This window comes from Lissotriton vulgaris, chromosome 1_1 (assembly GCF_964263255.1).
Source record: "Lissotriton vulgaris chromosome 1_1, aLisVul1.2, whole genome shotgun sequence".
NCBI classification, from domain to species: domain Eukaryota; kingdom Metazoa; phylum Chordata; class Amphibia; order Caudata; family Salamandridae; genus Lissotriton; species Lissotriton vulgaris.
The window spans coordinates 2,078,865,161-2,078,891,539 of record NC_141685.1 but is presented as its reverse complement, the minus strand read 5'-3'; the positions used below and the strand labels follow the sequence as shown (position 1 = coordinate 2,078,891,539).

General features: G+C 44.9%; 1 protein-coding gene across 5 annotated transcripts in view; it reads left to right on the top strand.

Annotated features, from left to right (window-relative positions):
• Nucleotides 1–26,379, top strand: part of DERA (deoxyribose-phosphate aldolase) — a 357,107-nt gene that overhangs the window by 265,440 nt on the left and 65,288 nt on the right. For all 5 annotated transcript variants that reach the window (XR_015295847.1, XR_015295846.1, XR_015295849.1 and 2 more), the window contains exon 7: nucleotides 25,015–25,127. Coding sequence is in view for 2 of the 5 variants with exons in the window: in XM_086920854.1 (XP_086776980.1) it covers nucleotides 25,015–25,127 (113 nt within the window). In the remaining 3 variants the exon portion in view is untranslated. The remainder of the gene's footprint in view (nucleotides 1–25,014; nucleotides 25,128–26,379) is intronic.

The window sequence follows — 26,379 nt, the reverse complement described above, 5'->3', positions numbered from 1 at the left end:
GGGGTGGCTAATTCTTTCAGCCGTAACCAGAGCTGCTGTAAAAAGGGATGAAAACACAACAAAAGCCTCATTTACACGTACATGGTGTTTTAAAGACCTGTGAAGTACTTAGGTGCGGCTGCAATTAGACGTCGCCAGCCCGCGAAGCTGTCTCAGCCCAGGCTGACAAAAACGACGGCGGGGGGGGGGGGGGGGGGGGGTTTGAAGCTCGGTGAGCCCAATGGGTGTTGCGCGCCTGTACTGAAGTATAGCTAGAGCACCCTACAGACATGTTCAACTCCGATAAACTGAGAAAAGAATAGCATGACTCAGAATCCAAAAACCCTAACTCGATGCCCAAAGTAGTGAAAGAAGTCCAGATGCATTGGAAAAACTGAATAAAGTATATGTCCAGGATGTGGCATGGCACAAGCCCCTATGTCTCACGGGAACTCCCAACTATTTAAGGGCCCCAATCCTTCAGGGAGTCCCTTTTCAGTCCAAGATCAATGAATGTCTGTGAGATATTGAAGACTCAGGGGACACTAATCACATTCTGCAGGGGGGCCCAATCATTTTGTGTCATACCACTCACTGCATCCAGGGTAAATTTCTTCTCCTTATTTTACTTATTTGTGGTCAAAATGTGTAGCAGTTGTCTTCCCCAACTAAGCTTTAGATCAGTGTTGCCTAAATTTGGTTGGTCACAAAATTCCTGTCCTGGAAAGTTGCTGAACAATGTTCCTAAGTCCAGTTTTACAACAATCTCTTGCAAGTATTCTCAAGCAAGCAAGTCTCCGGGTGAGTCTTCAAGTATTTGTTGCTGCTGTTTTTATTTTACTTCACAAAGCCATTTCAACTATGAATATGCTTACTGTATGTCATAATACACAGCATGTATGACTTTCCCACATAAATTAAGAAACATGGTTGTAGCCTAACAGCCAGAGCTGCCGACTTTGGATCTGAGGAACCAGGTTTATCATTGGCTCATCATCCTTTATTCTGGGAAAATCACCTCATCTCCCTTCTTTATAAAATGAATCTGACCTTCTGTAATGTAGCATGTTCCTCATGTAAAGTGCTCCAGTGCACTTGGGCCCAGTTTGCGTAAAATATATATATATGCCCTCACCATGCAGTTTTCCCATCAATACATTTTACAGCAAATATTAGACTTATATTTATCAATTATGTCATAGAAGATGTCATCAGTGATATAATAAGTGGGGTAATTAGCAGTGAAGATCACTGTGTGAGTTATTTTTACCTTGGGCTCGAGTTATAGTTAATTGAGATAACTCTTACTATAACTGCTGAATTCTATGGTTTTTGTGTGAGTAAAATCTGAACCTAACTTTAACGCCCCTGTAACCTTTCGTTTTTCAGTGAATTTCTAGGCTTCTTTTAATGTAAAGTAATATTTAATTACCATACGTTAATCCAAACGCCGCCACTCACGGCCTATGTCCATGCACGGCAGTGGATGGCCGCAGGGCCTGTATCCCAAACCCTTGCATGCAGCCAACCCTTGCTTGCAGTCAACCTCACACCTTTGGCCGTGCACAGCAGAGGGTTGGCCAGAGGATGCCAACCCAGGAGGGAGGCATGCAGCCTCCCTACCCGGGCTGATTTCAGCTCCAGGGACCCCACCCTCCCCAGATCCCAGTACATTTTGAGGGGTAGAGAGGCACACGTTCCCCTCCCTGGCATGATTTTGACCCTGCGGACCCCATCCCCAGAGGCCAGATTCATTTGATTCTGAGAGAGGCAATGTGTTCCCCTTTCCCGGCCATTTTTGACCTCGGAGACCCTAGCTCCCAGGGACCACCACTGGATATATGGGGCGTGGGGCACGCAGCCACTTCCCCGGGCCGATTTCAGCTCTGTGGACCACAATTTCGGGGTCCAGCTAAAAAAGGTGGCCAGGGCGCCCAGTGTATCCTTGTTTGGGGCTGTGGGGAATACCAAGACCGCCGCGGCCCCAGCCAACTACCAACATTCAGCGGGAGCAGATATTGCTCCCGCCCGAAGGGAGCAGCTAGAAATGCTGTTCTCAGCAGACGGGAGCAATATTCAGATCTGTTTCCCTGCTAGCAGTAATGTAAAAAACTGTTATGTCCCAGAGCTGGGCACCCCAGAACATAGTAGGAGCCAGACTGGGGGATAGGATCCCCATGGCCATTAATAGCTCTGGGAGGGGAGCCGTGCGGCCTCCTTCCTTTTTCAAATTGCTGCTTGTATCCTGGGGATGTGGTCCCAGGGGCCTAAATTAGCCTGTGACGGGGACCATGCGGCCGCACTCCCAATTACTAATCAGGCTGGGCCTTGGGGATGGGGTCCCCAGGGCTGAAATCGGCACGGGAGGGAAGGCCACGTGTCCACCTTCCAATATATTTTAATGGCCAGGCCCTGGGAATGGACTGAAATCGGGCCGGGAAGGGAGTGGCATGTGTGTCCCTTCCCCATATTAGTATGAATTCCTTCTGGGACCCTGTCCACCTGAGGGGCAAAAAACAACCACAGGTCACGTGAATTTGCAGCAAATATTTTTTTTAAAACCATGTTTTTGCCCCTCCCCCCAGGGTCCCTGTGGGACTTTATCACCAGGCCTTGAGGTTAGGGTATTCCTACCCTGCCCCCTTGTGTTTTATTTTTTAACATTTTTCTTGGGATGATTCCCAAGATGGCTGCCAACACTTCCTGGTAGAACTGGTGGCAGCCAAATAGATCTCACCATGAGATCTGTCAGATCTGCGGACCCTCTGTGTCCCTTGATATACATAAATCTTTTTTCTTTAACTACTCCAAAACTACTGAACAGATTTTTACCCAATTACAGAAAGCACTGTTTCTGGACCAAGATCTAGCTTTCTGCCAAATTTGCTGTAATTCCGTTCAGCAGTTCGGGCTGTAGTTGTGTTAAAAATCCCTATAGAAAATAAACATTGGGAAAACGGATTTTGGGTCCCCCTACTTTTTTTCGGTCCTTGCTTGACGAATCACCTCAAAACTTTCCAAACAGCAACTGAAGTAAGTGGCAAACTAGTTCTTAGACTTTTGTGAAGATTCGTCTAACGGCCCCAAAGTTATTAGCAGCACTCATTCAAAACCATAGAAATTTAGCAGTCATATTTGCCTGATATAACTATAACTTACGACCCCGCAATGCACTGCTCATGGCCTAATATTACGTCACTCATGGCATGGGCAGTGATATCACTGATGAAATCTCAAATTCAATCACTGATGACATCATCCAGCAATTGTGAGTCTTTACACATAGTTTTAGTGTTAAAGATTTATACTAATGTACTCCAAATGTTAAATAAATATCCTTTGTGTACTACTAATGAGTGATACTATTCCTAACATATATTATGTGATTAGCTGTGTGTATCTGTGTGGGAGTGTGTGTCGAAGTGGCTGTATAGGCGTGTGAGTGACTCTATGGATCAGAAGTGGCTGTGCGGCAGGCTGTATGGGTGAGTGGCTGTGTGAGTGGCTTTATGAGTGAGTGGCTTTATGAGTGAGTGGGTATGTAATTGGCTGCATTAGTGAGTGAGTGAGTGGGTGTCTGGCTGGCTGTATGGATGAGTGAATGGTTGTGTGAGAAGCTGTATGGGAGAGTGAGTGACTGTCAGTGGCTGTAATACTGAGTGAGTGGCTGTGTGGATGTGTGAGTGGGTGTGTGAGTGGTTGCATGGGTGAGTGAGTGGCTGTGTTTTTAGCTGTATCAGTGTGTGAGTGACTGTATGAGCGAGTGGGTGTATGAGTGGCTGTATGTGTAGTAGCAGTATGGGAGAGTGAGTGCATGTGTATTAGTGGCTCAATGGATGAGGGAGTACTTGTATGGGCCTGTGAAAGGGTATGCAAGTAGTTGTGGGGGGTAAGTGGCTATATGAGAGGCTGTATGAGAGGCTGTATGGGGTGTGAGTGGATGCGTTAGTGCTTCAGTGTATGATGTAATCAGTGATGTAATTTGAGATGTCATCAGTGATGTCACTGACCATGTCATGAGGGATGTAATATGTGAGGTCATAAGCAGTGCATTGCTGGGCGTAAGTTCTAGCTAGCACAGGTAACTGTAACTGCTGAATTTCTGTGGTTTTGTATGAGTGAAATCTGAGCTTAACTAGAACGTCCCTGTAACCTTTGATTTTTTCAGTGAATTTCTAAGATATTATTAATGACTATTTCCTAACTATAACATCCCTGTAGCCGTTGGTTTTTCAGTGAATTTCAAAGGTTTTTCAAATTCCATTTCTAAAGTATTATGCCTCTCTAATGATTAGTTCATTATTGGTTAATTTGTGCGATTTATTTTTAAACTAAGTGTATTCCAAATGATTTTGAATTTTAATGTAGTTTATTTTGTACTGTAGACATTTTGTAATAAATATTCTTGTGTTTAAAAACATAAAAATTGCAAATGTGGTTCATGTAAAGTATATGAAGTTTTTTTTATTCAAATAAAACCAATTTTAATTATTTAAACATATTTTTTTGTGTACTGAGGTACCTTCACAGGTCCGTAAGCATAGACAGACTACTACTCTATGGTTTATAACCCCAATCACCCCAAATGAATCACACACAGAGCCACACACACAGACACACACACACACACACGCACAGAGAGCCACACACACACAGAGCCACATACACCGAGCCACACACACACACACACACACACACACACACACAGAGCCACACACACACAGAGAGAGCCACACACACACAGATCCACACACACACAGATCCACACACACACAGAGCCACACAAACACACACAGAGCCACACACAAATCACACATTCATACACACAGAAGCACATGCACAGACACAAGGACTCCCGAACGCACACACAAGCTGACGACACATTCAAGCCATCCTCACGACACGCTTAGATAAGAGCCCGCCCATGCTATGCGAGGTCTCACCTTCCCAAGGCAGGGGAGTTCTGGCTCAAGGCCGGGTGGGGACGACGTCGAGTAAAGCCCTGGTGCCACTCAGCCAGCTACGTCCCCGAGACGAGACGGCTTAAATGTTAGGGAGGGGTACACGAATTTAAGAAAGTGCATGAGGTGATAAATAAGTTAGATGCAGGCGACATGGGGTTCAAGGGCTTCCGAGCCTTTCAGCATTTTTTTGGCACAGACAGAGCAAGGGCCGCGAGGATTCAGTCTGTCCGAATTGCTAATAATTCTTTCTGAATGCTGCTGGGTAACCAGGAAGTATTGCGCGCTTTTTTGCCCATTTCCCCTTTTTTGAAACACTGTGTGAGAATAGTTGATGCTTCTGGCGCCAGACGCACTATAAGAAAATACAAACTAGTAGTGTTACATGTCTTTTGTCGTTTTCTTAGCACTGTAAAAACATGCTTGAGCACACTTCGTTTTACTGACCTTGATGTTAAATGCAGCTTCCTACAGCGGGGTAGTAGTGGAAGCTGAAACCGATTTACTCCTTGCTACGCCTATCACACCAAGCTCTCAAGGTGTCGTGTCAGGGGTGAGAGGCTCTCCCAGTGCATGATTGGTTTGCACTGGGCAGGGCGCCCGAGGAGAAGAGGAGGGCACCCAGCACTTTCTGTAGAGCACCGCAGCCTCAAGAAGCACCCCACGTGTGACCCTGGGCACTGGGGGGCACCTGCTGCGCTGTCCAAAGACATGGGCGGGGAGAAGTGACTTCTTCAGAGGCAGCAGGTGTGGGGGAGTAGCCACTTCTCGGAGCACATAATTACAGGTCTGAGCCGTGAAGCATTAATACAGCGGGCGCGCGTTGCTGGTGAGGCCAAAAAGTGTGAATGCGGTTCTCTTTCATTTTCACAGCTTCCCTCATCTCCGTCGAGTGTGGCAGAAGGGGGGCCGTGAATAGAGCCCCCTCCCGCTGGGTCGGGGGTGGAGGGGGTAGGATTTGGGCGACGGAGACCCAAAGCTCTGCTCTGCCTGGATTTATTTTAAAATAAACACGTTTGCAGGTAACTGGCGTTTGCACGCGTTACAAGGGGCAGCTTCAATCAAACCCAATAGCAAGCCCTCCAGCAGACACTGGCAGCCCCAAGCTTCACAAAGAGGCCCGTCCTATCAGCAAGGACATTGTTAGCCTTAAATTATCCGTAATTGCTGCACAATGTAATTATAGAGCGGGCTAACGAAGTGAGTGCAGCACGGATCGGCAAGGCACGCCCGGGCTATCAGCCTGGCTCTGTTACAGGGATCTCTCTGCACCAGCAGAAGGTGGGGGGGGCTGCGGCGCGTGCACATGCGTCCCCACTGGGCACCGGGGGTGTACGGGCACACCCCCGTCTGTACATGTGCACATCCAGCTGTGAGACCTCTAAGGTACGCCGGTCGGATCTCGTAGCTGGAGGGGTGAAGTGAGGTGGCTGAGGCAGTTGGTCACATGTGGAGTGGTTATATGTAAAATAGGTGACTGACAGGATTCTTCACCCGACATGCTGCTTTTTCTTGAATCCTCTTCGGCTGTTGTACTGTAAGGTATACTAAAAGGGCTTACACACAGCGCATAAAGACAGGCAGACCTCCTCGCTCGTGTTTTGGAAATTGAAATAATCGGCCAATAACTTCTTTCATGTTGGTATAATGCGCCGCGATTATACTAACATGAAAGAAGTTTCTCTTTTAGCCAGGTCCCTTTCACACTGGGCGCCCCGACTTCCTGCTGGGGTAAAAGGTTCCTTCTCTTCTTTATGGGGCCATCTGGACCCATAAAGAAGATAAGAAAACTTTTACTTCAGCAGTAAGTCAATAAACCCTATCTAAAAAGGGCGGGCTAAAAGAGAAAGGAGAACGTCACTAGGACCTCTTCTCCCATGGCTGGCCACCGTTTAGGAGGCCCGCCAACGGAGAAGAGGGGCGGGGCTTAACCCTCGCTAGTGAAGTTCTCCTCAAAACATAAAATCTTGCGAGCTCAACTGCGCGAGACCTAAAAAAGCATAAAGCAGGAATTACTGCGATTCCATTCACATTCGTATCCAAAGTACTGTCAGCAGAAATATTAATTGTTTTCTTGGCTCTCCGTTTAAACGTCATGTTTTTCACAGTCTGAAGCCAGTTCTTTCTTCCCAGTTCTCTTTTAAAAAAATAAACATTATAGGAATGTTAGAAAAAGCTTTTTATCAGTACTTTTTACAAACATTTCAGAAGTACCCCACAAAATCCTTCCAGGACTGCCCCTGTATTTTAACCTGCACTCCTCTGGGGTGAATTCATACTTACTGACCAGAGATACCTCTACCTTTTCCCCTTCTCTAGGACCACAAAGGCATCCCTTCCACCATCAGGAAAATGACTTTAAAAACAAGCTCTTCAATTCTCCTTTGAGATCCTCTGTACCTCTAGAGCTACTTCATATGCCTGAAAAAGCATGCCTATATCACCCCCCTCCTTACAGTCAAGCACCAAGTCTCTGGGTGTATGGACTCTTTGTTCTACACTGAGCACAGTAGTTTGCTCCCACCATTTTTGCTAGCCTCTAACTGCTATTTGACCTTCAAATCCACCTCTTTGACAGTCACTTCTTGAGCCAACAAGACACCTTTCTCTTCCAATGCCATATCAGCCATAGCTTTTGTTTCCTATGCAGGCACCTGGGCCAGCCATAGCACCTCTCAGCCCATCTGTCTTTAACCTCGTCAGGCGACTGAGTTTGGAAGGAGACACTTCTTTCTGCATGAAATCCAGTAGGGAACTCTCTCTCTCTGGGAGATCCCCTCTCTCGTCTGTAGCATTGCCCAGTCATTTCTCTACCCATTTCCCTCCTTCTCAGAGCCAGTACCCTTAGGGGTCCTTATTCTAAGGTCACCTACAATCCGGGTTCTCCTTTCTTAAGAGTCCTGAAGTAGTCCTTTTAAAACTCTTCCTGTTGTGGCGATTTGCATTCTACGTATGCCCTCCCTGACTGTAAGGGTAAACTATCTATCACAGTAGTTGTCCCCATTTATTTGCCTATGGCAATGGTAGTGTAACTGTATTACCGTTTTTCGGTAATGTGTTGCGACCAATTTGCTCAAAATTTGTCATATTAAATTGATGTGTTGAAATTGTATTGCTGCACAAGTATTGCATTTCTGAAGTAATGTATGTGAGAATCTGTTCATGTAATAATAATGCTGCAGGAGGACACAGTGAGGGGAAAAACAGTTTTAAAGATTGTCATATTCCTCGGGTAGGAGTACCCACATCATTTGGTCATACTTTATAACAGAATCTAGGTTTTCGGTTTAAAATATCATATTATTTCATAATATATCATATTTATCGATGTTCTGTTTGTAACTTTTTTTATGGTTTTGTTTCGCGTTAGTAAATGTGCTCAGGCAGGAGATTGCAGTCTACATATTCTGTTACTCCCCCACATCCATGGTTGGAGCCGCATGTACCATTACCCTTTGTGTGAGTGCATCCTATATGAACCACTTATCGTCTTCCTATCTTCCGCTCCCCAGTGGCTCTCGGTGGGTGATTGAATCGAAGAGGTGAGAGTGGCGGAACATGCGGATGCTGTCTGCTGGTGTGAGCACTTTACACATTTAAATGAAGTGTGAATGCCTGCACCTTTCAGAGCCAAATGGAGCCACAACACAACAGTCTCCATTAGCAGCGACTGGGAGTTTTGGATGGCTTTAAGTGTCTCTGTCGAAACATAATAAATGCGATTTCACATCCTGTATGAACACTGTTCAGGCACTGTGTCAACGTCGAAATAATCAGTGTTGCTCTCCACTCATTTTAATTATTTCCAGTTGGCTAACTAACTATTACCCTTTAATTAATCTCACCCTACAAGTACTGTTCTTTCAACCCTTTTCCTGAGCTTGCATAGAGAATGTTGATGTTTTGTGCCCAGCAGCGAGTGCGTGGTGACGACTGGTGTGTGCGTGGACAGGAATTTGCGCTAACTTATTCTTCAGATCTTATTGTTTACTTAGTAATGATCATGACCCTCGGTGGATTCACACAGCGAGTTCCTTGCTTCCTAGATGCGGGGCCTATTCTGGAACCGGTATTTAAATAAACATTGGTTTATTATCCCCAGTGCTAGCTTTAGCCCTATTTTGCGCTTTTCTGCACCCTTTCTGCCTTTTTTCTTTTCTATTTAGACGAACATGGATCTGTTCAAATTAGTTTCTATATGGGATATATTATGAAAAGCGCCATTCGGGCAATGTTTTGAAAATAGTTCTCAAAACCCAAGCCCACGTATGCATGCAAAGGAATATTCTGGAATGCTTAATGTTGATTCTTTCAGAGAAAGGACTAGGTAAGGAGAAGTTGTATTTATGTACAATGCATGGCCCCAGGAAGAATACACCAACCACACCGTAGGCTGTGTTAGTACCGGCTTAAAAATTTGACTCAAGACTGGCATAAACTGGCATTGGCAAAGACTCTGGGTCGCGACTAATGAACAGCTATTGGTTTTGCCAATATGTTTTAGCCATGTCATACACCAGCATGGCTGCTGTTCAACATGGTATGAGTTAATGGCCTAAAGGAGAAAGCACGAAGTGGAGCAGCGTTGAGTGGTGTGGAATGGAGTGGCGTGGAGTGTTGTGAGTGTTGTGGAGGGAGTAGAGGGTCATAGAGTGGAAGGGCATAGAGTTGAGTGACGTAGAGTGGACTACGGTTTAATGGAGTAGAGCATTTAAGAGTGGAGCATCGTAGAGTGTAGTGGAGTTAAGTGGCTTAGAGTGCAGTGGCATAGAGTTAATTGGTTTTGAGTAAAGTAATGTAGAGTAGTGTTCAGAGGTGTAGAGTACAGTGGCCTAGAGTAGAGTGGTGAGGATTGCAGTGGCGTGGGGTGTAGTGGTGCTGAATAGCTTAGAGTGGCGTGGAGTGATAGAGTGTAGTGGTGTAGAGTGTAGTGACTTAGAGTACATTATAAGGCTAAGGAGTTGAGTGGTGTAGTGTAGAGTGCAGTGGCATAAGGTGCATTGGTGTACAGTAATGCAAAGTAGATAAGTGCAGAGAGCAGTGATGTAGAGTACAGTGGTGCAGAGTAGAACAGAGTGGTGTTTAGTGCAGTGATGTAGAGCACAGTGGTGTAGAGTGCAGTAGTGCAGAGTAGAGTGCAGTGGCATAGAGTGGTGCAGAGAGCAATGGCATAGAGTACAGTGGGGCAAAGTAGAATATAGTGGCGTAGAGTGTAGTGATAGAGCATAATGGTGTAGAGCCCAGTGGTGCAGAGTAAAGTATAGTGGTTTAGAGTGCAGAGTAGTAGTTGGCATAGAGTGCAGTGGCGTAGAGTGCATTAGTTTCTAGTAAAGGTGTGTTGAGTGCATTGGCATAGAGTGCAGTGTAGAATAGAGTGGCCTAGAGGTTTGCCCTCTAAAGAACCCTGGCAGTGGGGCTTAACATACCCAATCAGCCAATAATTGTCAAGGTCTCAGTGTCCTGATCACCCTACCATCAATGATCAGGGTAATAAGGTCCCTGAGACCATCCTGACTTAGTGTTTTAATCCTGCCAGAGGAACTCGCAGAATAAAAGCACACTCATTTGGGACTCCTCGACGCTTTTAACCTCAATACACATAAGATCCCTTATTTTATCTAGAGCAACAGAGAATATCGGAGCTCCACCATTGTTCAGCATGGCACAAGGGTTGTATAAGCATGACCATTAATGAACAAGCCACGATATGTGGGTGAGAGCATAGCTTCCAAATCACTGGGATCACATAGTTAGGCGTACAATGTTTTAGATTCAGCAATCTCTTCATGTGGTATATGATGAATTGATAGGTCGCAGGGTAAATTTGTCTGTTACTACTCACCTATCTAAGTGTAGATAGACTTGAAAAAAAGCACCCATAACCACTCCCAAATAATTCTGTGTGGCTCTTACTGTTCTTGGCTTCGGTATAATTCAGACTAAAGAGCATGATAACTGTAGGTCTGCTACCTAATTTATCTTCCTATAACCTATCAGTAGAGGACATGTCTTAATAGCTGGGTCCTGAAATCATCACTAATCCTACTCATATGGGTGCTTTATGCTGCAGCCTACCTGGATCCTGGTATTTAAAGATGATATCCCAATACTGCTATTCTTGTCAAATCCCACAAGTATCTTTCTGAGGGCAACTACAAAACACACTCCACATGCCTACCATTCGGTTGATGCAATTTCCAAGAAACATAACAGGGTTGTCTTTGGCATCTCAATTTAAAAAATACAAGAAACTTGAAACAAAACATTGTTAGGAATTGGGTTGCTGGTAGATAGTTGGGGTTAGCCTTTCTCAAGCAGCAGTCACAATCCTCGTCAGGATGAGCCACAATAAGTCACTAAGCAACCTGCGCTTAACCCTCTGGTAGCTCTGCACAAAAGCAGTCAGGCTTAACTTAGGGGTAATATCAATCAATCTATCAATCCATTTGTAGAGCCTACAACTCACCTGAGAGGGTCACAAGGCACTAGGGGGGTAGGGATGGCGGGGTGCTGCTACTGCTTGAACAACCAGGTCTTGAGGAGTCTCATGAAGGCCAGCAGATCCCGGGTCTGGCGTAGGCGGATGGGGAGGGTGTTCCAGGTTTTTGCGGCGAGGTGGGATAACGATCTGCCGCCGGCTGTCGCTTGACGGATGCAGGGGGACGGTTGCGAGGGCGAGGTCAGTGGAGCGAAGCTGGCGTTTCGGGGTGTAGAAGGTGAGACGTTTGTTGAGGTACGCTGATCCGGCGTTGTAGAGGGTCTTGTGCGCATGGGTGAGGAGCTTGAAGGTGATCCTTTTGTTGACTGGGAGCCAGTGTAGGCCTTTCAGATGAGCAGTGATGTGGCTGTGGCGGGGGATGTCTAGGATGAGGCGTGCAGAGGCGTTCTGTATGCGTTGTAGTAGTTTCTGGAGTTTGGCTGATGTTCCCCCGTAGAGAGCGTTGATGCTGGTGATGAGGAGCATGCGGAGGGTGTTGAAGCAGGAGGAGGAGACGGCATTCACTTACTGGGTCATTGACAAAACGGAACTCCAGGTTGACTCCCAGGTTGCGTGCATGGTTAGTGGGCGTCAGTGCAGCTCCCAGTTCGGTCAGCCCACATGAGTCGTCCCAGGCGGAGGGGGGGAGGATCCGATGATAAGGACCTCCGTCTTGTCCGTGTTCAGTTTCAGGTGGCTGATCGTCATTCATTTGGTGATGGACTTCATTCCTTCGTGAATGTTGCATTTGGCGGTGGTGGGGGCCTTGGTGACGGAGAGGATCAGCTGGGTGTTGTCGGCGTATGAGACGATGTTGAGGTTGTGCGATCTGGTGATGTTGGCGAGCGGTGCCGTGTAGATGTTGAAGAGTGTCGGGCTGACAGACGATCCTTGGGGTACGCTGCAGATGATCTTGGTGCCTTTAGAGCCAAATGGTGGGAGGCGGACACTCTGAGTTCTGCCAGTGAGCAAGGAGGAGGTTCAGTCCAGTGCTTTGTTGCGGATCCCTGCGTTATGGAGGCGTGTGTGGTGGCAGATGGTGTTGAAGTCGGCCAAGAGGTCCACGAGGACGAGGGCCACGGTTTCTCCTTTGTCCATCATGGCCCTGATGTCGTCGGTTGCGGCGATGAGGGCTGTTTTGGTGCTGTGGTTGCTGCGGAATCTGGATTGGGACGGGTCCAGGATGATGTTCTCTTCGAGGAAGGAGGTCAGTTGCCTGTAGACGATCTTCTCTATGACTTTCCCCGGGAACGGGAGAAAGGAGATGGACCGGAAATTCTTGAGGTCCCTGGGGTCAGTTTTGGGTTTCTTGAATAGGGCGTTGATCTCGGCGTGCTTCCAGCTCTCCAGGAAGGTGGCGGTCTCAAAGGAGCTGTTGATGATCTTGCGGAGATGGGGTGCGATGGAGGAGCTTGCTTTGTTGAAGATGTGGTGCGGGCAGGGGTCGCATGGTGAACTGGAGTGGATGGTGTTCATGATTTTGATGGTGTCTTCGTTGTTGATGTGGGTCCAGGAGAGCAGGGGGTCGATGTCGATGTGGCTGGGGGCTGTGCATCCGAGGTGTTTGTGTCTGTCGGAGGGGCCTGGTTGCTGAAGCAGTCGTGGATGTCTCTGATCTTGCAGTGAAAAAAGGTGACTAGGGAGTCGCAGAGGTCTTGTGAAGGCAGGATATCGTTGGTGTTGGAGCTGGGGCTGGAGAGTTCCTTCACTATGTTGAAGTGCTCTTTGCTGTTGTGTGCGTTGTTGTCAATGCGCTCTTTGAAGGAGATCTTTTTGGCGGTACAGATGAGTTGGTGGAGTCTGCGGATGGCGCTCTTGTATGCTGTGTTGCTGTCTGGTGTCTGTTCGTGGTGCCACTTTTTCTCGAGCCTGCGGCAGCCCTGTTTAAATGCCTGGAGGTCGGCGGTGAACCAGATGGCTTTTCTGTTGGTGCTTCTGCTCAAGGGCTTCTTGATCGGGGCGAGAGTGTTGGCGCAGTCGTTGAACCATTGCCTGAGGTTGAGGGAGGTGGAGTCGGAAGTGTCCGTTGGTGCGTTTCGGGCGAGGGTGGTGGCTAGCTGGGCTTCAGTGACTTTGTTCCAGCTGCGGTGGGGGGCCCATTGTGTGCTGTGGTGCCTGGTGTACTTCTCGAAGGTGAAGTGGACGCAGCGGTGGCCGGTCCAGTGGGGTTCGGTGGCTGAAGGTGACGTGGTTGCTGGCAGAGAAGATGGGGTCAAGCGTGTGTCCGGCGGAGTGGGTGGGAGTCGTGACAAGCTGTTTGTCCGAGGTTATTGAGCAGGGTGGTGGAGTTGTTGTTGTTGATGTTCTCGAGGTAGAAGTTCAGGTCTCCAGGGAGGATGTAGTCCGTGGACGCCAGGGCGTGCATGCTGACGAAGTTGGCGATAGAGTCGCTGAACGGGGGCCGGGAGGTCTGTAGATGAGGGTTCCTCTGAGGGTGGTGTTGGGGTCATTGTGGATCTAGAAGTGCATGTGTTTGGCGGTGAGTGGCGTGTCCTCGGTGCTGGTCGAGATTCTGAGGGTGTTTCTGTGGACAATGGCGATTCCTCCTCCTGTTCCGCTGGTGCGGTCCCTGCGGGTGATCTTGTAGCCGTCAGAGATGGCTATGGCGAAGTCTGGTGCCGAGGAGGGGTTTAACCAGGTTTCTGTCAGGAAGGCGACGACCGGGGAGGTGGAGTCGAGCAGGTCCCAGACTTCGCGGGCAGAGCAGGTGTTGAGTAGAAGGCATCGGAGGTTGTTGCGACCTACTCCGGTGGGCGTGGTGGTGGTTTGGAGGCTGGTGTAGCGGCAGATCCGGCAGGAGAAGGGTCCATGGGTCCGCTTCGGGGTGGCCTGGAGGCAGGTGTGTGATTGGCCGACGCTGAGTGCGTGGAGGGTGCTGGCAATGTAGCGGCGTCGGGTGTTGTGGCGTACGCGGGAACCAGGGGGTCTGGCGCTGGACGCGGTCCAGGCTCGGACAAGTGCAGACAGGCTTGCTTTAGGTGAGCTTTCGACTCACCAGCGGCTGAGGTGGGAGGGAGAAGCAGCTGGGAGGCGGGAGTGATTGGGCGAAGGGGTGGGCCGCAGGAGACGCAGCGGCGGGAGAGGGGAGTAGCTGAAGGGGAGAATGGGCAGAAAACTGCAGTTACAGCTGAAAAATTACAGAAGAAAAAAATACAGTACAATACAAGAAATACAAGAGATACAGTACAATTACAGAGCGAACAACAGATACTTACGGTGCCACTGGGCCACCAGGGATGAGGCACAAGGACTTAAGCACTGGTTTGCAGCGGTAACGTGTACAGTCCTAAAGTCAACACAAAAAAATCAGCAATGAGGAGGGGTGAAGGCAAACAAATTGGTCTAACAAGCATTCTCATGCCATGGACCAAAACTAAAACGTTTTTTCCCCAGAACAGATCAGCCTTGCCTTTGAGAAAGCACTGATGATACTTTTAGATAGACACCCCGCTCCTTCCCTCCCCCTTCCATTTACTGGGGCGCAGCATTTTGGGGCCCGAGACCACTGTGGGCCGGACTCTTCCCGATCTGGCGACGTGCCGACCAAGGATGGTTTCCTGTCACCTCACCACACAAGATGCAGGAGGAGGTGACGGGAAGTGGTGTGGGGTAGTGTCACGTCACTTTGTGCCTCGTTTGGGTTGTGTGGGGTTGTGTTCGTTACGCCTGTGGGTCTCTCTTCAGGGAAATATCTTTCTATCTGCTTTTATGTAGGAAACCACTTATCCGCCGCTGCGGGTAGGCATGGACAAAAAGTGTTTGTGATTTATAAAATTAGAAGGTTTTCATTGTCCTGCCCTAACTTGTTTTTGTACCCTTGTGGTCCTTTAACCTTATCTCTAGCACCTACAGTGCTATCCCTTAGTTTTTGGTACCCTTCCTCCACCATATGCCAAATCTTTTTTTTCTCTTCCCTAATGGTTCCAAAGCTGTTGAATATGTTCTCCGGATAGCTGTCGCCTTACTATTACTTCCTTTAGTCATTTACTGAAAGCCAACAATCTATCATTGTGGTTTGGTAACATTCTCTGTGCTCCACCTGCACCCTAATATTTGCTATTTATTATCCCATTTATATTGAGCCTAATGTTGCAGTGGCTACATTGAACTTTAATAGTGAAATGAGATGAAACATTATACATTAGTAAACGATTATTTGATACCTTTTCTTGCACATCAAGCTATGTTTTAGAGTGCAAAGCATCCAACATATTTAAAATGTTAGACCATAAGTAAAGAATGCATAAAATGCTGCCTTGCCTGCAGCTCTGACTTTGCCAAATTCAGTCGCTCTCCACTCTATCTGGTGTGTCACTGTTAAAGGCCGCCCATTGTCATCAGCGAAAGGGGCATCAAGCAGTTCTAATACCCTTGAAATGTTCAGAAACATGCATACCCTCGAAAGGAGTTGCTCGCATCAAATATTTAGTAGTTTATAGCTCAAGTAAGACCCCTGTTTCTTTATTAGCAAACCCAGTAGACCTGTGGCTGCAACTGTGGTGTGCCAGCCGAGGGCAGAGCTTCCGGGGACAAGAGCACCTGCTGGTGAACGGGATTGGTGGACTCTGCTGTCAGATGTCATTTGTAACTGATCTGCTTGTTCTAATGTGTTATCAGTGCAAGAAACTCCACATCTGACTAACCAAAACCAGTTATGAAATAAAAATATGTGTTTTATCCTGTGTAAATGATTATGGTAAAATGACTATATGTTTTCATAATAACCCCTTTTTAAGCTGATTACATTGCTAATAACCGTCACATATTGTTAAAAAAAACCACTGCTTTTCTTTTAAATGGAAGTGTTTTTCCCCGTTAGCCTCTTCCTGTTTCTACAAAGATTATACGAGGTTTCCAAAATTGAATAATAATTTGATCCGTTAATCTTTTTAAGCTAGTAATTTTATTTTTCCCTCTTTACAGTCTCTGAGGCTCGCAAATGAATAGAGCTTCATTACCGCAGTCTGCATTTAATAACCATTATCCATTATCTTGTAATTAAGACTCCCTGTAACGAATCATGAGGACAATGCAAAAATACATAGTACATTTCTTTAATGAACTGGAAAATGTTCATCTTGTTCTATTTAGTAATGAGTTGCTGAATAGTCATTAAATCCACTGGAGAATAGAGCGAGATGGATTTTCAAGACTGTCTTCAGTTTGCGGTTAATCTTTTAGAATTCAAATTTCATCTTCTATTTTTATCAACAGCTGATTAAAAGTCATTCTGTTTGACCAAATTGATTAGACGACCATATACAATTGCAGCTGTTGTTTAATGAAAGTTTTTAATGAAACTGTACCACAGAGAATTGTAATTACAGGACTGACAAAGGGTTTGACTAGCCTTCTGCTGGAAAAAAAGCCTGCTAAGCAGGACTTAATCTTTGCTTTTGAAAAGAAATAAGAAAGGTCTTTGACACTCTGTTGTATAAACATTTGCACTAGTTTTCCTTTAAAAAGAAATGAACAGCAGCTCCTTTTTTCCTGCATCAGCTTTGTGTAGGGGTCCTTGGATAGTAGAAGTGGTGTGTGTACTGCTTCACTCCCATGTGGAAGGCACTGTGACGTTGATTCACTTCTAAATATCTTCATTAGTCCACCATGTCCTTTTGCCCAAATGTTATAATGAAAGGTAAAGTTTTTTTTTAGATTTGTAAAAGTTAGGGTAGATGTCGGAAATCCACTTCAACTCCTAATTGTATCTATCAACTAGCACCTGCTACAGCCTTGTTAGGATCATAGATATGGTTTTTTCAAAAGCGCTTTGTAATGAGGCAGGTTTGATGCTCATTACAACATGCTCGTGATCATCATCTTTCAGGGACGGGGGAAGTTTTGACCAAAGAAAGCTTGACGAAGATCTTCAGTGTAATTAGAGCCAATTTACGTGTGCCCCCACAGTGATGCTAATTTCTATTTTACACTATGCATAAATCCTGCTGAAGGTGTGCCTGCAATATTGTTTAGTCACCTTCTACACCGAGCTTAGTTTGTATAAAGAAAACAAAAAAGTAAAAAATAAGTGTTCGAGCCCAATGGACGTCGCTGCCAAATGCTGTGGGTGCCAAATACCAAATCTGCCCTGTATTGATTCCACTTCATGTCTCTTTCGTTCACCACCTGATATTTCTTGTCTCTTTAGTTCATATCTGCAGGTTATTTTTCACCCCTCTGTTTCCTCTTGTCAGTGCTTCCCTCACTTTTTCTTCTTCCTTTTCTGATGGATTTTTCTAACTGCAAATTCCTGACCCGTAAAATATTCGCCAAGCGCCAAACTGGTTCCGATGTTTTCATAGCAGTGGTCCCACGTTCCTCTATGTGGCACCATGCAGCTCCATGTTGTCTTCATGCCACCGCAAAAGTGACAGAGCAGTACCATATGTAAACGCCACCCCTGTGTGCTGACGTCTGTTCGTTTTTTTCTGTGCCTTCAAATGCGAATCTGGAACTCCACTCACTGTTTCGACAAACGATCTACAAACAAAATCCACAATGCAAGAGAATGATGTTCTCACCTATAACTGCAAGGTTTGAGACCATGGCACAACTGCAGAAAACATATGTTGGAAACAGACCCGCGGGAGAATGCCTTTGGTGTCTGGGATCAGAGCTCGACTAAAAGTTGAGTGACTCATCACCTTCATACACATGAAGGTGATCTGGGACTGTAAATTGAAGCTGTAAGACACTAGTCAAGGGAAGAAGTGGACAGAGAGTAAGTCCCACTACTGCTGCAAGTAAAGGACATGGGTCCATTCCTGAGGTCATTCCCATGAGATGTTCTCTTCGTGGTCAAAGTTCTCTGGTAATTCAAAGCCACAAAGTTCGACCTCAAAAACAACACATCCTGGTCCTCCTTCAACACCTACAGTGAAGAAACTATATTAAAAATACTTGTGGCCCTGAATCCCTCCAACCACTTCATAGACCCTCTTCCCCCAAACTACATAAAAGACTTCATTCCTCTATTACTATCTATATAGACCAAGATTACAAATGCCGCTCTCCTCCAAGGGACCATCCCTGAAATCCTTAAAGCAGGGGAGGTATCCCACATTTTAAAGAAGCCATCGGCTGACCCCACGGACCAAAATAACTATTGCCCAATATCTAATATTCCCACCTCGGCCAAACTCTTAGAAAAATGTGTGCTCATGCAGATTGACAACCAAATTGATCAATTAAACCTGCTCAACCAATACCAATCTGGCTTCTGCACAGGACACAGCACTGAATCAGCCATGACCTACATAATTTTTTTTATTGACATTTTGTTAAAGAAACAAAATACTGCAACAACACAACAGGCCAGCAAGTTGACATATCAGTACAGGATGTAACAGAATCACAGTCTATACATTAATCAACAATTTAGTAGCAGGTCACGCCTCACTCATGTCCGCGGCTAATGAAAACAGAGACATCATAAATCCAGGTGCTCATTGACAATAATGTAAGGAAATACATTAAAAAAATCAACGTAAGAAATTACATAGTTCCACAGAGAGCGCCAAGCCCTTGTCAGACACATGTACTGAAAACCATGGTTTCTGGGGGTTCGAGAGCGGGAACATGTCAAACACATGTGAAAGTCAATAGCTCATCACATCAATACCATAGTCTGCGCATTGCCTGATTGCGTTGCTTCAGCAACCACATTCTGTCCCTGAGCCCGGGGCAGGAATGGTTCCCAAATGTTTCGAGGTCTGGAAGCAGGGGGCATGAGCTCCCAAAATGTGTTCAGCTTTTTTTGACCATAAGTGACATCAGCAATCCACCCCAGAGCGAGAACACCCTCCTTCTACCCTAATGTACTGCAACTTGACTCTTGGCAAATAACAGAAGCAATGCGTGTAGTTTGCGCAGCTTAGGTGGGGTGTCTTTAACGTAGTCTAAGAGGCCCAGGATGGGAGATGGAAAATTCGATACACCAATGATTTGATTCACTGAAATAAAAACCAAGGACCAGAATTCAGCAATTTTGAGACAGTCCCATGCCAACTGTAAAAACGAAGCCGGAGTGATGACCCACATAATTGATGATGCATTAAAGATTCTTGACCAAAACAAAGCATGTCTACATATCCTGCTCGACCTATCTTTGGTCTTTGACACCGTTAAACATAACTACCTTCTTGATCTCCAGAAACACAGAATGCGATTATCGGGACCTGTTATAAACTGGTTCACCTCCTTCTTCAATCCTTATCCAAACCCGTCCCAGTCACCTTAATAGTCCCACAGGGTTCTTCCCTCTTGCCCACGCTCTTCAACATTTTCATGGAACCGGCCACCGAACTTCTCAGAACCTCTAATGTACATTATCACATGTACGCAGATGACACACAACTCTATATAAAGATCCACTCACTTGACGACATCAAATCTCTCAAAGCAACGCTTAAAAAAAAACGCAGACCTGGCTGGCCGAAAATTATTTGAAACTGAACACCCTCAAAACTGAATTCCTCCTAATCGCTCTGCTTAACCAATCGAACAACATTCTGGAATGGATGAACCACTTAACAGCACTCAACTGTCAACCTCTTATTATCGACTCAGCGAAATAGCTAGGATTAGCATGGACAGAAATATAAATATGCAGAAACTCATCAGGACCTCTACAAAAGGAGCACATTTTCAAATTAACATATTGAGAACATTTAAACCATTCCTCCTCGCAAATGTTTTCAAACTTGCAGTCCAAGCACTTGTAATCCCAAGAGTGGAATATGGGAGAGTCTCTCTCTGTGGCCTTCCCAGATCAACGACGGAACAGCTACGAGCCTCAATCAACACAGCTGCTAGACTCCTAACAGGCTCCAAAAGGAATTGTCACATCTCTCCGGACCTTAGAGCCCTCAACTGGCTACCTTCGAGGCCAGAATTCAACAAAAAATCGCAAGTATGATGCACAAGGCCATACACCACAACACCCGAGTTACCTAGTTCAGAAACTGGTGCTCTCTTGCGGTAATAGATCCTCCAGGAGTGCAAGCAACCTTCTACTGCAAGCACAATGACTTGCCAAGAAAAAGACATACAACCGGACCTTCTCGGGATGGCTCCTAGGATTTGCAATGTGCTGCCATTAGAGACTAGACTGAATCCTTCTACTGCTTCCTTCAAAAACGAAGTGTGATCTATCCTCATGGCCAAATTCACATGAACTATGTATACTTCTTGTAATTTTACTGCTATTTTGTATTAGATGCTAGTTTGTTTTGTTATCGCCTATATTTTTCTACACCTGTTTCGGTTGTTTGCCCTGTAAAGCGCACTGATACCCACAAGGGTCTTGTTCACGCTATACAAAACCTTCAAAATAAATAAATAAACAATAAAATTCATCCAAGTGGAAACATGAGAAAGCGAAGCAGAATTTAACATAATCCCACCACTCTCTTGAAAGAGAAGTTGCGAAGGCATCAAGGTGCCACTCTATCTTGCTCTAAATTGCTGAATGAAGAGCCAGTCTTCCAGTTGATCTTGATGTTCCTTGGGCCGTCAGTGACTCCGTAGGAGGTCAAGGTCTTTAAGGAGGTCATGCTGTGTATATTTTACACTCTACTGGTTCCTTCTGGTGCGCCTTTGGGTCCCAAAGAACCGCTGGACCCTCCATCGAGATACCTCTGACAGCTCAGTCCTCAGCACCTTGTGAACCCCTGGTACTTGTCTCATGTCCCACGCGGACTCTGGTGCCAACTACAACTTGCACAGGTCCCTCTTTCATCAATGTTTGAACCGATGCCTGAGGGGTATCTGATGCTGTCTCCGATGTTAGACTGCAAACCGCCTTCATCTCGATACCAACCGAGGTACTCTAACTCCACTCCACTTTAGCACACTCGTTCCCATACAACCTGATTATTATTTTGTGCATCCACTGCTGTGGAGACTTTCACAGAGACTCCATTATCTTTTTGGTTCTGACTCTGACCAGCGTTTGTTACCCCTGAGAGATGTCATTACTGAGGAGGGGAATGATTTATCCCCTCATTATGATAACCGTTTCAACATGGACTCATAGGAGGCTAGTAGGCTTGATATTTCTCCTGATGTCTCAGGGCTGATTTTGCCCCTTGGGATACCTATGTAAAAGAGTGCTTCCTTTGATGTGGCAATACAACGTGTTGCTTTGGTCCAGGCCCTACAAGTACCTTCTGTTGAAGTTAAGACAAATGTCCTGTCAAGACTTTTTCAGCCAATCTGGCAAACTGGAAGCCCTTGCTTCCCTTCAATGAGACCCTCACCAGCATGCTGATGGGCACTTGGACTAAACCATGTTCTTGCCCAACAATGAATAGGTAGACCAATGCTTGGTGTTCTGGTTTTCTTTCACAGCACTCTTCCCCAGAGAGTCTGATGGCCCAGCCTTAAACCAGCAAGGTGAAACCCGATTCATTCCCTATGATCCCCTCAGACAGAGTCCAAGAGCATTGAGGTTTTCATGACCCATATATTGTCTTTGGCTAGCCTAGCCTTGATGTTGACTGTTTGCCTGTTAGGCTGCTACATGCGTGCCTCAGATACGTTGCCAGTGCTACCACACAAATGTAGAGCCTCTTTGAATCAAAGCCTTCAAGATGTGGCCTAATATGTGGGTAGTCGGCACTAGTGTCGTTACCATGCATGCATGGATGCAATGCATTGGGTTCTCAGTAGACATGCAGAGATCCCTTATGAAATATGCCTTTTGGCTGTCTCGCCAAAATAGCCATCTCATGATTTCTTGCCTGTTCAAATAGGGCATCTTATCACTTATGTACTTGTACAAGAGTGAACTATGCTGAAGCAAACTTGGGTCTGCTTCACAACGAAATGTAGTAATTCGTTCAGGAGCATTTCTCTCATGTTTGAAGGCAATTTTGGGCTTTTTGATATACTTTTGGGTAGCTGTGACTGTCGCAGCTTTCCCTCAATTCTTGTATTCCTTAACATTTTCCATTTTTGAAGAGTATCAAGAGTATATCTCTGAATGTGTAGATGTAATGCATTCGCTTCTTACTTCTCTGTGTAACGCCCCCTCCATCTTTGCAAGTACCGCTACCAGTCGTTTAGGGTGGAATCTTCCTTCTACGATCCCAACCTGAAATCAGATTTAGACTTGCATATGACAGGAGTAAAACTTTAAACTTGGGGAGGGAAGCTATCTGCAATTGATTTGTGAAGTTCCACTGAGCTCGAAGGATGCGGATGTTCACCATCTTTTACAGGTGTCCTCACCCTGAAATGCCAAATGGCTTTCCCTTGGAAAAAGATTTACTCGCACTTAAATGAACACATTAGTGATGTAATTTTATGCTTTAGTAAATCTACTTATGAGTGCAAATTAATCTTTTACAGTCATAAATTATGCTAAGTGTGCCCCTAATGGTCAGATACGTGCAAAAAATGCTTTGAGAATTGTGTGCATCCCTTGTCTGTTCAAGGCCACGTTTAGCATGGTCACATAATTTATTGAGTTGATTCTTTAACTGGTAATATCAGTGGGTTACATCAATTGTAATGTCTGCTCCACTTATTTAAATAGACTGAATATCTGTGAAAGTACAATGACGAGTATATTGGTCAGTGATATTTATATGAGAGCTAGTTCTTATTTGGTGATGTACTACTTTGCATATGGTACCCATTGTCTTGTGAAGATATAAACATTACTCTCTGTCTGTCATGTGCTTTGCCTGCATCATTTGAGGCAGTAAGCTGATTATTCATATTTTTGTGTCCCTTTAGCGAGCAATCCGGGTCAGTTACCTGATGCTTGCCTTTGTGTCTTTTTAGTGCAAAAAATAAGGACCCCCTGTAATCAATGGAAACTTCCTAGGACAGGGAAAATATCAATTTTGTGGGGCGATAACCATGGTTATTGCTAAGAGATTTGATGCCTATAAGTAGTTATCCAGCTTGCGGATAAGTTTAACAGGTCTGGGTAACAATAAATATACAGAAACATGCACAATAGTCACCAATAATATTAGTATAACAAAACATGAAAACAATATATATCAATTTCTAGCCACACTGCGACACAAACACTAATAAACAATCAGAAACGCATGATGTGGTGAAGGTTCATGAAGTTATCTTTGCCTTGGTGACCACAGCAGTTAAGCGTTATTGACTCCTTTTTCCAGCAAAGTCTTCTTTCTTCATGTATTGTCTTTTCTGGACCAGAAAAGTACTGGTGAGGTGTTGGTGAGGTGCTGATCTTTTCCTATGCACTAGCCTGTGATTTGGAGAATCTTCAGTACCCAGGGCTGTCTACCTTTCCACGTATGCCCATCTCCTTTCGCAACTCATTCCCTTCACTTCACTGTAAAAATCCTCAGAAACCCTACATCTGAAATGACTAACCCCTTCTTTCACCAGGAGGCCTCTGGCTCTCCCGTAACAAGTGTCCTATCTACATGAAGTAACCTCCCATCTGTCGGGGTCTAAAGTGGTTTTCCTTTCTGCTGTTGTTGGTCCCTGGAGGTCTAAGAGGTCCTGGGAATAAATGGGAGAAGAACCTGTCAGTTATATTTGGTATCTCCAACTCAAAGGTGGTCGTGTTAAGTCTCCCTCCACCTCCCAGCAGGCTACTCCCTCTTAAGGTGCCATTCACTGACACCACCCCAGCCTTCCTGGGCCAAGAGGCCAAGACACTGTCCTATTCAGAGCAGGGTTGTCCGCTCCAGCCAGGAATGTGTATTGGCCCACAGAGGAGAGTGGGCAAAATTGTCCTAGGTATGTTTTGGCTCGGACAGCATATGGTACATTTTTAGGAAGTTACTTTTCCATTAAAGTTATTGAACATCTGATTTCAATTTTAAATAAGATGAAAACTGAGTAAAAATAGCTGATTAATTTTGCTTGCATTTCTCCACGTGGAGATATGAATTAAAGATTTTAATCATACCTATGCCTGTATCTTGGAGAATGTAGCCTAAACATTCACAGTGAAAACAGCTTTTGATATTTTTTTTTATTAGGAGGGTATCTTAATTCACTTAACTAGTGTTCCATTTTCTTATATATTAAGCATCCAGCCATGTCCACATACAGGGCACATTTTAGGGGTGACATATTAATATATTACTTGGAGTTTTTTTTCTCAAAGACACAGTCATGTAACTGGAATGTCTCTAGTAAAATCTAAAATGAGTGGCATAACTCTGAGCTGTGTCCTTTCGAGTGCACTCCAGTTAGTTTTTAGTTGCCTCAAATAAGAATTTCCCTTATATATTAATACGCAGTTTTATTAGGAATAATGTCCTCCCTCTAAATATATAGAATTGTCATTGACAGTTTCTTTTTTTTTTACTTCATGCGGCAGTCTCTAAAAATAAATAATTTAGAACTTTTTTGCCGAGCCTGCCAGCCTTGCTTGTCTTATCGCTGAAAATAGGTCTCACCCGCAGCCCCCACATAGTAGCATGATTGACTCTCGTTTGCGCTTTGTAATAGAAGGAAATATGTTTATTGCATCCATCAATTTCCCTGCTGATACTGTTCTAATCTTCTCCCAAGCAGCCACAGTTCCATCCTTTGCCTTGTGCTTTGGTATGTTTTCACAGTAAGCAGTGTGTGTTTTTTTTTTATTCACAGGTTCTGATTTCATTAAAACGTCAACAGGAAAAGAAACAGTAAACGCAACCTTCCCTGTAGCTTTAGTGATGGTGAGGGCTATCCGAGACTACTACTGGAAAACGGGAAACAAGGTATCTTGTAAATGAAGTTCTGTCTTTTTCTGACGTTTTCGCCTTTTTCTGAACTGCAGATAACATCACATGAAGTAATACGTTATCAGAGAGGTCAGGAAAATAATCACCGTTCTTAAGATAGATGTAATAATTTAAAGAGTAAAAAGTTCAATTTACTTTTCATTTGAAAATAATTAATTCAGAATAAAAAGGTCTATTAAGAGTGGGTTTTCATGAATAGGGTGTAAGCTAACTCCACGACCCTTTCATTGATTGGGAGCTATTTTATCATGGAAAAGAGAGTTGTTAAATTGCTTATTTCATGATAAAATTCTTGTGCTCTTAAACAGGTTTTCTGCACAAGCACTGGCTAGCTAAATTGGGTTAATGCAGAGAATAAACTTTCTCAAAGGAGGACAAGCTTGTGGAATAGCATTATTGAATGATAAGCTATGCCGGTGATATGAAAAGTCTGGAACATAATGGTTGATAATCTTTTCTTGTCATGATTGAAAGACCAGCACAAATTGGTTTTCTGTTAGGAACCCCCCTCACCTAAAAAATCAATTACTTTTCCTAATGTGCGGTGACGAGAAAGTTCTTCAGGAAAAGAACTTACTCAACACAAGAATGAACTGGGATGAAACCGCAGTGAATGCCCAGTGTACATACAGGCAATTTTATAGATCTGATTTAACAGCCTGGCTGTCAGCTTACAATATATACAGAATAGGCGTTGGATCAGCCGTCCTTCGACTGTAATCAATACCCTCACCACAACCAACCATCAAACCATCTACGTCAAGGATCTCCAAGTTTTTCTCCAATAAGGGCTACTTATATTCAATGAAAATCATTCAGAACTACTTATATTTTTCAAGTTGTGATAGTGATCACAGATTAAAATAGTGGCTCCCATATGCAAGATTACCAGCAGTAAACACCTCAGTTCATCAGGCATTGTTGCAGGAAATATAAAAAGCTTTGTCAATGTGCAATCCCTCTACGGGGGTTATATAGAACAGCCATAGCTGCAATGCCCCTGGCATCAAGCTAATATTTTTAATAGTGTAATAGGGATACGGCATTGATCCTATGAAGCTGGGTGGGAGAGGGATCAAATAAACCAAAATATTGTCTAGATTAAACCCCCATCTGCTATCAATGAGGCAAAGACAATCCAGTACACAGACAGCACATTAATCCTGTGTGTAGTGATATAATTATATCTATGTGAGAAATACTTTGTGTCTATTTGTATGGTTTTACT